We start from the raw sequence: 13,233 nt of genomic DNA on the forward strand, positions 1-13,233 counted from the left end.
ATAATTCTGTCTATTCCTCCACCATGCCAAGAAAGAACAGAGTAGCTACTTTGTGGATATTCTTGGTGTGACTCTAGCTGAATTTTATCATGATGGTTTGGTTGAAACGATCTGCCACTGTATTCTCTCTGTATGAAAATTTAATTGCTCTTTTAGAGAACTTAGCTTCCCCACCCCGCCCCCATCTAAGAAAGGACAGGCAGATAAAATGCAGGACATATGCCTGCAGGCAAGAGTAAATCTTTCTAACTAGAGGTTAGTTGGAAATATGAAAGATGTAAAATGAAAGAAAATATAATCCTACCTTATACTTTCAGTAAAACAGTTTATAAACCAGGGGCATTAATCACAATGTCAACTTGAATTTCATGAGCAAATAGGAATTTGATTTTTTTGGACACTCTCTGCCTGCTGCTTTTTTAAAATAAAAATATTCACATGTCAGCTCAAGACAGCAAGATATGAAAAGTAACTAGGAATCCAAAAGTTTGGATTCTGTTCTTAGGAACATCACAATCTGGTGCCAGGCCCCTCAGGCATCCTCTAGCTATGAACCTCAATTACAACATCATTTCTTTCTTTCTCCATCCAAGGTTGTCTTAGAAAGAATTTTTTTTTTTTAGAAAGGTGGTGGACAGTGACACTCAATTTCAGTTTTATAGGGGATTAAGCTTTTCCTTTGGGTTTGCATCATTTCTCAGGAATGCTTATGAAGCCTTGCATTATCAAAACACTTTTCTTTCTCAAAAGTGTTTCCTATTCCATAACATTCGATTTTAATGAAAACCATCCAGCCTCTATAGAGTCCAGAGGCATCATACATTAAAACAGAAATATGATCACATCAGCTATTCCTGAAGATTAAATGTTCCCTGGAACTGATAATGTTCTTCAAAGATTCACCCATTAACAGCTCTGTGCTCTGGGCAAAATGCATACAGGTACACAAACCTTACAGTCCTTTCCAAATTTTAATGAACTCTACCTACACTGACCAATAACTTCTTTAAAACTAAGTGTATCAAATATAAACAATAAATATATTTCAAGCACATTTAAAGAGACATAATATTTTATGTCAAAACATAACAGTTCCACAGAACTCTAAAGGAAAAGGATAGGGTAGAGGACCCATGAAAGTATCAGCTCAATTCTCCTGTGTAGGCTGGGTCACAAAGCACAGAAAGTAGCACCACAGTGAGAAAACCCTAGGGTGAGTGGATAATGCTGAAACATTTGGAAAGAACTTTCTGGTGAAACAGATACTGAGTTTAGTCATTAGACCCACTGTTAAATATTTTAAGTGGTCTGTCAATGGACGCTGGAAGGAAAGTTACAGACACAACAGTTACTGTGATTCATGAAACTAACAGATAATGAGTTTTATCAAGTTCATAGCCATAATTTCTTGACATTGCATTTTTTTCTTTAGTTTCGTTTTTTAAGATATTTTAAGGAATACTGGACCAAAATGGTAAGAAAGTAACTTTTCAAGAGTCTGTTTAGTTGTTTGAAAACAGGTACCTGAGAGTCAAGGCTGTTCCCATGCCTTTACTTGGTTTGTAAAAGAATAATAAACAAAAAGACTCTACAGGTCTCAACTTTGTAAGCCTAAAGTAATAATTTTCCCATAGTTTTTAATAATTAGTATTTATGAAGTCGAGCTTGAGAACTTTGCATTACCTTACAAAAGAAACTCGAATTATAGTTATAAAAGTGCTATTACATAAAGACTGGGTCCCCGATCTCAAGGAGACTTCATTTTGAGATAATGATAACTTTAACAGCAAAAAATGCCTTGTCAATAGAAAGTAATGTATACTGGTGAAGTTTCTTTTTTTTTCATGCTGGGTTGACTGACAGTATTTTAAAGTTAACAGGGTATTTTATTATTTGTCTTATTTAGCACTTATTTCTAATCTGAAGGAGACAGAAAGAAATGACTTGAAAAGAATTTTAAATAAAGGCAAGACACTCAGGGAGGACAAGAAAAGAAAACAAACAAATACTTCTTTTCTGCCAAGACTGTGGAGACCATGTGTTACTGTCATCTATTTCCCTTTTGTCATAGAGTTCCCAGCAGAGTCTTAGCAGATGATGAAAGAATAAATATGCAAATGAGGAAAAACTAAATATGCTTTAATTGTTCTCTTTTTGTTTATAAAATTTATAACTTTATAAATTTGCCTATATGTTAAGAGCACTTGGTCAACCTTCACAGTGGTGACAATCATAATTTCATATGAGAAAAAAAAATCCTATTTTGCTATAATTTACTAGCTGTCTCCAGAATTAATTCTGTTATTTCTTGAATATAAAATTGAAAGTAACCATTCAAATGATCATGGAAAAGCCAAAAAGGTCTCAGGATAATGCCTAAAACTTTATAAGAAAATATAAAAAAGATTCCACCCCATAGTTCACTCATTTCATTCTTTCCTTCCTCTCTCCGTTGCTCTCTCTTCCCCAATTACACTCCTATTTCAGAAACACTATTTTTTCACTCAACTTCAGCTTGCCCTTGTGGCACAAATATTTATAGAATCTATTAGAGTAGCTACATGAATTTTTTTGATGAGCTGCAATGCAAAATACTGTCACATTCTAAGTAGAACCATGGATTTGAGAGCTTAAAGGTAACCCCATAGTCTATATAAATGAGGAGGTACTATGTACAAAAACAAGTATTATTTTGTTGCTTCTATTCTACAAATAAGAAAGCTAAGGACCAGAGAGGCCAGTATCTAAGGTCACACAGTAATTTAGTAGAAAACCTGTACCAAGAACTCAGCTCTTACAATTTGATCTAATACTCTTTTGGCCAAAATTCACTGTGGCCCAAACATGGGAAATTTCTTTGGGTAATAACTGTATTGGCATTAGGTATTCATACTCACTCAACAAGTCACTAGAAAGAATGCATCTCTCCATGCATATGGAATACGACCTTCATTCAACTTTCATTCAACAAATACACAGAATACCTACCATGTACTGGACCCTGAGGACAAGATGAAACTCATATGTACTGGATCCTGAGGACAAATAAAAACCACCCCTGATTTTACAGAGCTTACGGTCTAGTAGGTGAGACAAGACAGACATTAAAAAACCCAGCTATACAGTGGAATGTACAGTGTATTGAGAGGCACTGGCTACAGTATTGAGAGACATCAGATAGAGAAAAGAACAGATGCATGGAGACCAGTTAACAACTATCTCAGCCACATCTGCAAGAGATAATGTATCCTGTGCTATAGTGGTGCAGAGGAGACTAAGAGAAATGGGCAGATTTAAGAGCTGTTTGGGGCACAAAATTATTACCACTTAAAGATGGCCAGGATATGGGATAAGGGAAAGGGAGATTAAAAAAAGAAGCCTCTTAGATTTTTGATTTGGCAATATTAAAGTTCTATTATTTGAATAGGTATAATAATATTTAAAAATGATAATTGAATGTGAACTTTCTACTCTCAAACACCAATATGGCATTAATCACACTGATTTTAGAACCTGCCAGGCCTGCTTCCACCTCAGGGCAATTGTATGTGTGGTTTTCTCTGCCTGAAATATTTTTCCCCAGTTATCCATGTAGCTTACTCCTTCACTTCCTTAAAATCTTTATTCAAATATTACTTCTTCAGGCATTTCCTCATCACTACCAGAAATGCAATTTCTCCTGAACATATACAAAGTCTCTTCCTTGGCTTTGTTTCTCTCCTTCATACTTTCTTACATGTTTTTCTTATATAACTTTTTAGGGGGCTTACTTTTCCTTCCAGAAATGTAAATTCCATGAAGGTAAGAATTTCAGGAATTTTTGTCTGTTTTGTTCACTTTTATATTCTCAGTACCTAGAACATCTCATGGAATATAATAAGTACTCAATAAATACCTGTTGAATAAATGATTGAGTAAATAAATGTACAACTCTGAGTTTCTGGAATTATTGAGGAAATAGAAGACAGCTCACCACGTTACTTTAAAGATGACAAGTTGATTTTAGAATTAATATTTCATTAATATTTTAAAACCTTGATTTTTAGAATTATTTTAAAAATAATCTGTTGGAAAACACAAAAAATATGAAAAAATGCAACATAACTTTTCAAATTTAATGGTCTTAACTTCTCAATGGTATATTAATATGACATATTATTTACATCAAATTGTTTCATATAAATATTTAAAAGTTCAGAGACTTCAAATTTCAGTCCTGATATGATAAACCTGGCATGAAATGGAGTGTTAGATACAATTACCATTTTAGTGCTGTGCCACAAAAGTTGAAGCAAACAAAAAAAAAGACTAAGGTATATAAAGTTGTGTATTTGTAGACAAGTGATATTCATTAAATACAAAATTACAGAACCTAATTTTATAGCTCTGCCATTAAAGGATGATACTGGAAACCCTATGTCCAAGATGTGAGGACTTTTATTTCTTTTCTGTGAAAATGTGAAAGTTAGGTTATAAGGAGCTGAATATCTCTGAGTGCCAATTTTTCTTAATTCAGTGGACCCATACAGACCTGAGAAATAGAAATGAAGATTGCTTTTTCCCTAGAATGTAAGGATATGCTTCATAGGTTCTAGTCTAATGGATTTATCTAAATAAATTTTTAAGAAATGCTATGGCAACACCGACTGGGAAAGTAACAGGCTGATAAATTCTACAAGATTCTTTACATGAAAGCTAAGTACTATTCTTTCCTTGAACAGGAACGACTTGCTTGAAGATGCCACCATCTTTAGCCCTGCTGACCTAAAAATGACTGACAGCTCCATGAATAAAGCAGAAGTCCATAATTCACAAGGCAATCAATCAGATCCATAGACATGGCTTCAAAGAGATCATGACCTACCTAACCATGCTCTCCAACAAGCTAAGTGAAAAAACAGCCTCTGTGAAAGCACCTTATTAGTAACTTTCGACTATCACAAGAATACAAAAACTCTTGCTTTGTATCTTCCTAAAGCTGGTGGGGGAAAAACAAGAAACCTGTCAAAACATGTAGGAGTACTCCATATAAATCAAAGTGCCTATAAAAAAACCCTGACTCATAGATAGAAAAAGTACCATTCATTGAGTTGTTGCTGAAATCTTTTTATACCACACATTTAGATAAACACGTTTATTTTCGTACCTTTGTTTAAACCAAGCAGCTGAGTTCTTAAAAAGCTAACACCGTGTATTCTAAAATTTTGGATTTTGATTTACTATAGATTAGGGAGCTAAGTACACTGAGATTGTTTCAAACTAATGTACTTAATAAGATAGTCTTACCTATGCCTTGAGTTAAATTAACCAGGCTCACTATCTATAGTGAATCCAAGATTGCGTATGTTCTTTCCAATAGAATGAATTTACATTTTAGCTAAAAAGATTAACTTTGTTGCTTTCTGGAAAGCTCCTTATATCTTCAGCTAACTTATCTATTCCATTAGGCATTGATTTGCCTCGCTGAACTGAGTCCTGAGCCAAGCTTCTTTGACAATAGAAAATTGGACTTTAACAGAAGAGATAACGGCCATAAGCACAAAACGTGTACATATGCTAGAGCAGTAAATGTTCAAACTGAGGCAAATAATAAAGCTTCTCTACTTGGAAAGCTGCTGAATTCCCAAGACACATATATCTTTTATTATACATCTCCTCTGCCTATTCATAGTGATTGCACAAACTTTAAAACAACAATAATAAAGCATTTAAAATTAAATCATACACACGCAATCAAACCAGTATGAATATTATGACAATAGAGCCTGTACAGATGAACTGAATTAACTGCATTAAGGTTACATCTACCAATTTACTCCCATCTTCATTAACAAGAGTTATGTGACTGTTTTTCATTATAACTATAGATGACATGTCCATGACAAAACTTGGCTCCTATAGAAAGTATTGTTATTGTCCTGTCCTCTTCAATGATTCTGGGTTGGCCACTGTCCATTCAAATATCCTAGTATATACAATTTACAACTGGGGACAACATGCTACTGGCTTCAATTTCCCCAACAGGGTGTATTTATGAATTCTCAATCAGATAACAAGAGTCTTTAGCATATCATCTTGATAATTTCTAAGAAGCTTTAGCATAAACATTTTTCATAGTCATTTTATAAAGTTGAAACTTTATAGCCCAGTCAAAATCCCCAGTTTAACATATACAGAAAAAGACCCTTTCCTCATGCCCTGTATTTGAGAAGATCATACAGTATAAGGAGGCTTTTTGGGGAATGGTGTTAAAAATGTTGAATGAGATATTTTTCCTACCAAGGCAGTTCAGCTGTAGTGCATCTCAACTTCCCAATTCACTTCCTCTCTAATTTAAATGCATTGATACCATCCATCGCAAAATAGAAGGCAAGTACCTTCCTTCCATCTTTTTCTTATCTTGGTGAGGAATTACCTTCTGCTTCTCCAACAAAAGTCACTTTGTAACTAACTCCAATGTTCTAGATTTCTCCCAAGTCATCTGAAGCTGCGACAGGACACTTTTGCATCAGGTTAACACTTGCATTATGGAGCAAGAGATTTTCTTCAAAACAAATGACATAGTGATTTTGAGGCTATTTTTGTTCTTTCTATAATTTTTATGTCATATGTCTTCACTAGCCCTTAATTACCATAATCTCTAGGGCAGCATTAGTTCCGCTCAAAAGAACATCTTGATACCTCTTTTATGAATTACCAAATATAGTAGAAGTCAATTAAAATTAGACATAGAATTATTCACAGCCAGATATCATAAAGAAGCAGAAAGAGAAAACAAATAAGTCTACATTTTTGGTTGGTTTAACTTCATGATTCTAGCAAAGCTGAGGCTAAAATCACTTTTTTATCTTTCTACCTTAAAGAGTTTTTAAAAATAAACTCATATATTGTCAAATTATATCAATGATTATTCCCTTTCTATTAGATTTTCTTTTTAGTTTCAATAAAATATCTTTGAGATAATTAATATTCCCTTGTGATTCTAAGAAAAAACAGATTCTTTTAAGCATCAATATTTTCCAGAAGATAAGCAAGTAAATCTCACATTTAGTTAAAGAGAATACTAGAATATTGGGATATGTATAAAAAGAGAATCACTTTTAAACACATATGATAATTACTCTATTTTAAGGGGTAGCTCAAAAAAGCTAAAATGATAAACTTTCAAATTGGTACTAAATCAATTTTATTCAACTTACTCTTTTCAATGAATTATGTATAAATATAAAAATAACGTGATATTTGGATGTTTTCAAAAGCCTCAAAATACTTCCTTCTGGAAATGCAGAACTATGCGTAAATGCAAGAGTAGGAGATGTTTGGAATCATAGGCTTAAATGTGGTAGAATTTGTTTTTGTTTCTTTTTCTTTCTTTTTTTTAAATTTTGCTTAAAAAGTGTTTCTTGTAGCTCATATTTTTAATAACATTTTTCTATGAAAAATCATCTTTTTGTGACTATATGATTATAGAATGTTACAGTTGTTCTGAAAAGGGCATAGTGAGTCCTTCCTCCCTTCTTTGAGGAAAATTTTTCTTAACTCTTTGGACTTTCTTAAGCAGAATCATAAGGAGAAAGCAGAGAAGTTTGTTGCTAAAGGAAAAAGCAATATTAAATTTTGGTTTCAACAGTGAGTAGGAGTCCTTGATAGCTTCACGTTTTGGCAAGATATTTCTTCTAAACCTGCTGAAAATACATTTTTTTTTTTTTTTGGCATGAAAGAGGGAACCAGAAATCAGTGGCAGAAAATATAAGACACAAGAAAAAGGGCAGAAGAGAATACTGAGGCTAAAAAGAAAGCCTTTCTTGAGATATTGAAAAGGCATCACAAATTTGTTAATGTATAAAGGAAATTACTGCTTTCTCTCTTCTTTCACGCAAGGATGAGTGTTTTATCTCTTCATTGATGATAAAAGTCAGACGGTGGGTATATCAATATCACAAGGGAAATATTAAATGATACTTGTATTGTCTCCTTCCAGGCTAATTGCTTTGTCCAAACACATAAGAGTATAAGCAAGGTTCAGGTTAAAGTAGAACTCAAAGTCCCCTGGTTGGAAAAAAAATGGGAATGTTTGCTCTGAAGCCGAAGTTAAGAGTTAACAGGTAGAGTTTTACTAATAACTGTATTCAATACAATTAATCTTACATAGAAGTTCTAACAGAACCACACATAACTGTCTGTTAATTATCAACACAAATATCTGCTGTTTGCGATGCTTAGGCGATAGCAGCCAGAAAAGAAACTTGGTGAACCATGCTCTGATCTGGAGTGAACCTGGGGAAATGGTAGAAGATGTCCTAGGAAATCCTCGGAGAAAAGGAAGGAGATAAAAATCCAATCGCTAACAGTCAAATGAGCTCACAGTCAGGATCCAAAATAGATCACTCAAATTCATACCAGAGATGTAACTTTAATCTCTTAAGTTCAAATCCACAAAGCAATAGAGGGACACTCAGAAAAGATCTGTTAGATCAATTGAAAGAGGCTTCTACATGGTTAAATCAATTTTTGTCTAAAAATAACCAGAAGGGATGGATATATCATATGATTTCTACCATATGTTATAAGCTAGCTTTCTCAGATAAGCTCCAAACTCTTAGCAATAAATCATAACCAGTAACTCTTTAAAGCTTCCATCTCCCTTTTGTTTTAAGAACCGTTAGCCTATTATACGAAGATGGGCCCCATGATGATTAATGGGATTTTACTTCTACAGCAAATATGGATGTTCATGTGATTCTTACCTGTCCCCCTTTAGGCTGGTATTTGATGTTGTCAGTCGATCCAATTTTGGATTTGACATTCTTCAGGTCTGGCAGTGGTTGGTTAATAAGTCGAAGCTGCTTGGGAGTCGCGGGAGATTTTGGAGGCGTACGTATAATGGCGACTTTCTTCTCACTGGGCACCAAGATGGCAGACTTGGGGGTTCCTGGTGTGTGAGGGGTCCGGGGATAGCTAGGGGTTCCAGGAGTGCCTGGTGTGCGTGAAGAATAGCTTGGTGGGGTGCCAGGAGTGATGGCGGTGGATCCAGGCGTAGTGGGTGTTGAAGTACCACTTTTTCCAGCTCTGCGAATTGGCTCTGACCCTAAATTAACAAACAAAACCACAGTGTCAGAAAGTTCCCCCTCAAGACACTGGTCTTCCCGTCGATTGTTAGAATCCATATTCATTACATTTCTAAAGTGTTCAGAATATTTAAGAATTACAGCAATGCTCAAAAAGTGAGAACCTCCTATGTTTAGATTCATAAACTTGGTGACATTCGATTGAACATGCATTGCTATCAATGCGAAGATCATACCTGGAATTTAGTCTTAATTCTCATTAGGAGTGTGTCAAAAAGTATTTTCTATTTATGTGACCATTAAGTCAGCCTTTAGTTGGAAAAAGAGCCTGCACTGAATGTTCTTTGTGGGCTCAAATTTACTGAGGGTTCCTTGATTGATATGCAGACCATTTGTTCTTTTGTGTAGTAAGTTTATTCCAAGATCCAGGTTGATATACAATATAAAACTGTGTATTTAGATCATATACTTTTGGCCTGTGTAGAAAAGTATTCAGCTCTTAATAAAAAAAAAAAAATCAGTTCTCTCCTTAGAAAAGTGGGATGTTGTCACAATTTATTCACAGTGAATCTTGTCCCAGATTGTGTTTGCATGTATTTCCTTTATAAGGAAACTTGTCTTAGCTCTTATTTACCAAAAAAAAAAAAAAAAAAAAAAAAAAAGTAGGCTATTTTTGCACCTTATTCACAAAGAATCTTGCACCAGACTGTGTTTTCTTCTATACTTTTCATTACTGGTTTGCAGTTTGGAGTCAAATCAATAATCCCTCACTGTCAAGTATTCAAGATACTGCAAGATGCATTTCTTTGCCTCAACTTGGCATTAACCTCATTTTATCATTTAATTCCTTTCCCCGTTTTCCTATGCCATATTCCTCTCATATTATCTTACAAAGCACTTTTGTGAATACCAAATATTTGATAACCAAACATACACACATGCAATAGAGACAGCTCTTACTATTTCTAATTTAACAATGGGGACATTGAGGCTCATTTACCCAGATACTAAACTCTAAGCCAGATATGATATTTAGCTTAATATTTGTTGAACTTTCTCTTAACTCTAAAAATCTTTTCTCTTAAAATAATACCAATAATAGAATACCAATTTATGTTGTTTACACTTATTATACAAATTCTTTCACTTTTAAAAGTATTTTATATAGGGGCATGATTTTTTTTTTTTACTACAGATTTTTATTTTTTACTACAGATTATGTTTACTTTGTAAAATCAACGAGTCTTCAAGAAATTTTGTAGAGGATACAGATATAACTCATTAATTTTTAAAGTCAATGAGGTAAAAAGGATCTTAAGAGTCTTAAGATGATGTAATTCATCATCAGTATAGAAAGTTCTTCTTGAGATGGGGGACAATTAATCTTTGCTTAAATATTTCCAAGGAGTGAAACTCAAGAGCACTTCTTAGAAAACTGTAGTGTGCAGACAAGGTAAATCTATCCACTGGTCTAGGGTACATCTCCTGGAGAAACAGAACAATTTTATTTGCTCTCTCAGTCAACAGTTTTCACGTGAAAGTTGCCCTGTGTCCTTTTGATCTTTTGGCAGAGGCAAAGCATAGGTAGACTCTTCAACTGACACTATAAAATTGGATATGAGAAGAGTAAAGTGATAAACAAGTAATTTTTCTTGCTTTCCACAAATATGACATTTCAAGACCAGGATAATACAACCACATTCAACTTGGCTTTTTGTAGCTTCCTGGCCACAAAGTTTGTTCATGGACCAAAGTTTTGATGTTGGTTTGAGTCAGTCACTATGTCCTGAAAAATCTCTTCAGAAACCTTATTTCTTCCTCAAATGTATTCTTCATCACTTCATCACTTTTGGATAACTCAGGTCTTTTGGGGAGAGGGGTCATCTCTGTATTACTTGCTGCTATACTAGCGCTGGTGTCTTTCATGGGGTCTGAACAGTAGGAGTTCAACATATTTTCTTTATTAATGGTATGAGTTTGATTCAGAATTTCAGTGTGCTGAGGTGTTTTTTCACTTTATAGAGATTGAGTTGAGGGAATATTCTGGATGTGCATAACAAGTTTTACTAAAAGAAATATAATTTTCTAATAGTAAGAGTTTTTTCTTTATCCCTAGAAAATGGCTTTAAGCTTTGAAAAAGTAAAGGATGGAGGTTTTGTGTTGGATCTGGAGAATGAGGGGAAAAAATCACAAATATTAAGAAGGTCTTAACACTGCTGTTCCATAAATATGATCAATTTTTATTATAACAAATTAGTTCTAGTCATCAAATATGACAAATTTGAGTGTTTATTCTGAAATAGAAAAGGTTAGATCTAAGTTACTAAAACAATTAAAAATATTTATGGATTACTGTATTACACTATTTTTTTATTCATCTTGTCAACTCTTAAATGACAATATCTTTCCCTCTTCTTGGGCTAAATGAAGTTCCTGCATAGCATTTTCTTTAAACCTTCAACTGCTGTACAAAATGCTAGAACATTCTGGTGTGCAGTTAAGATGAGAGGCAAATGGGAGGAGGCAAATTGCTTGCTCTGCTAATTGTCCCTATGCCTTTTAGCTATAGAAATAAAACAGACCCATGTTCTTAGATTATCGGAGTATCAGTTATGTTTATTACCAAATAATACAATGCAGCATACTTATGACTGTAAGTAAAGTTAGAAGGTCAAAATAGAATTGGCTCAGAACATAAAAAGTAATTTGTATACAGATACATTTTAAAAGGCAGAGCATAGTGGCTCAAAGATGTGGATTTAAGGAGAAAGTGCCATTTTGCTTCCACAGCAACAAATACAAGCAAAATTCAAGGTGTGCCTTTGGGGAGCATTTGGTGCCTTTATGTTGTCTCAGCATCCCTGGTGTTATTGCTGATGCCTAATTCCAACTCCAGATATTTGGAGTTAAATTCTTTTCTCTGGAGATTACTAACCCTGAAATGTCTTCTTTGCTAGTTCATTTGAATACTTTATATGCGTTAAGGTGAAAAAGAGTTACAGTGATTTCAAAGTGTTCCTAGCCCGTATTTCAAAGGATGTTAATGCTTCACGAAACCAAACAGTGTAAGGTACAATTGCTCTCATTATAGTAAGCACTTTCATTGTAAGCAAACAAAACAAAACAAAACAAAACACTGTCTAAGTGTCATACAAAATAGTCACACTTGAAGTGGGGCAATTACTATTAAACATTTAAAAAATAAGTGGTGAAGTCAACGATGATGTGAGCAGCAGCGATTTCCACCACTTTGTAATGGATTTTGAACGACAGAGATGTGATTCTCCAAATGTTTCCACCATTTTGTAATAGTTTTTAAATGATAGGGATAGTATTCTCCAAGTGATTCTACAGAACAGTTCCCTAGCACTATTTCTTCCAAATAAATATTAAGAGGATAGGTTGTGAATTTATTAGTGGGCTAAAAACCAAATTCAACCACTTACTAGCTGTGTAGTATTGGATAAGTTACTATCTTTAAAAGATCAGTTCTCTCATCAGTAGATTTAATGAGTTTTTAAATGTCTAACCATAAGCATTGTTAATTAAATTGACTAAAAAAAGTGTGTTAAGATTTTAGCATCTATATGTGATCAGTAAATGGTATTTATTTTTGTGGTAATAGAAACACATTTGTGAAAATAATTTGAATTACTAGATGGTTTTGGTAGCAACGGACACATAAGTGGATAATGACTGGAACATTTTTATATTCTTTACATAAACTGTGATAATCGCCAACCAGTACATTATGAAATCAGAAGAGATCAAAGCTATTGCACAGAATGTGCTATGTTTACAGCCCCATTAGAATGCAAATTCTTAACAAATTGAGCAGGATCCTTGATTTTTGATTGTTGATTTTCTAGTTAGATTTTAGAATTGGGAATTCTAATAAAGGTTTAGCTTATATAATAGATCTATATTTAAAGAAATCCCTGAGTATTGGTTTTCTCTACTAATTAAATGGATAATAAGGCAGCATGTATTCATTTATTCCATCAGTTGTTTTGACTCAACAGTTGTTTTGGATCCATTGGTAGTCTGGATTTCTGATTCTTAGGACCAATACTTTTAATGCATGTTTTATTTGAAGATGTAAAATATAAATACATTATAATCTACTCCACTTAAAGGATTTTTTAAAAATGATTGAAAAGGAAG

The 13,233-nt window shown here is 33.8% G+C and overlaps 1 protein-coding gene across 15 annotated transcripts in view; it reads right to left on the bottom strand.

Annotated features, from left to right (window-relative positions):
* MAP2 (microtubule associated protein 2) overlaps nt 1-13,233 on the bottom strand; it is a 263,519-nt gene that overhangs the window by 13,125 nt on the left and 237,161 nt on the right. For all 15 annotated transcript variants that reach the window (XM_074364078.1, XM_074364076.1, XM_074364077.1 and 12 more), the window contains one exon: nt 8,748-9,088. In XM_074364078.1, the coding sequence (XP_074220179.1) occupies nt 8,748-9,088 (341 nt within the window). The remainder of the gene's footprint in view (nt 1-8,747; nt 9,089-13,233) is intronic.

The sequence above is a fragment of the Camelus bactrianus genome, chromosome 5 (assembly GCF_048773025.1).
Source record: "Camelus bactrianus isolate YW-2024 breed Bactrian camel chromosome 5, ASM4877302v1, whole genome shotgun sequence".
Lineage (NCBI taxonomy): Eukaryota > Metazoa > Chordata > Mammalia > Artiodactyla > Camelidae > Camelus > Camelus bactrianus.